At 45.6% G+C, this 632-nt stretch overlaps 1 protein-coding gene across 1 annotated transcript in view; it reads left to right on the forward strand.

Annotated features, from left to right (window-relative positions):
* Window positions 1-266: 266 nt before the first annotated feature.
* T265_03473 (hypothetical protein) overlaps window positions 267-632 on the forward strand; it is a gene marked incomplete at both ends in the record, with an annotated part of 6548 nt that continues 6182 nt past the window's right edge. Inside the window, one exon of the mRNA XM_009167973.1 lies at window positions 267-297. Coding sequence (XP_009166237.1) covers window positions 267-297 — 31 coding nt within the window. The remainder of the gene's footprint in view (window positions 298-632) is intronic.

Raw genomic sequence — 632 nt, forward strand, 5'->3', positions numbered from 1 at the left:
AATCATTGGCATTGTGATCCTCACGAAGCCTCGAACCCGTGACTCCTAGGCTTGTAGTTTCGCGGTGAGGTCACGGCAACCGGCGGGCAAATGAGTATGCTTGGCGACAGAAACTCGGGGACCGCAGCTGACCGCGGCTGGCCCCAACAGGGACTAAACCGGCCGAGGGTTATCCGAGATGTGTCAGCAACCTCACGAGGAGTGTTCGTCCTAACAAATACATAACCCTAGCATTACCATTCAGCCAAGCGCTACTCCATCAACATATGGTGTACGTAATCCACCGAATTCTACAAAGTGAGTAACGTTCATTCCCCTGTGTTCTTCTACTTGTCGGAAGAATATGCTTGTATATCACCATAGGTGGTCATTCTGAGTCTTTCACCTCAGGGTGGATCACAACGCGCTTGTATATCATCATAGGTGATCATTCTGAGTCTTTCACCTCAGGGTGGATCACAACTAAGGACTTGCAAGTGCTGACCATGCCGAACTTGGAAACCGATCGATAGCACGTCTACTAGTGCCGCTTGACACGAGCCGTTCACCTGCAATATAAATGACAACAAATATGATATATCAAAATGTAATACAGTATAATATAATATAATTATAATATAATATAATATAAT

Source organism: Opisthorchis viverrini (genome assembly GCF_000715545.1).
Source record: "Opisthorchis viverrini unplaced genomic scaffold opera_v5_50, whole genome shotgun sequence".
Lineage (NCBI taxonomy): Eukaryota > Metazoa > Platyhelminthes > Trematoda > Opisthorchiida > Opisthorchiidae > Opisthorchis > Opisthorchis viverrini.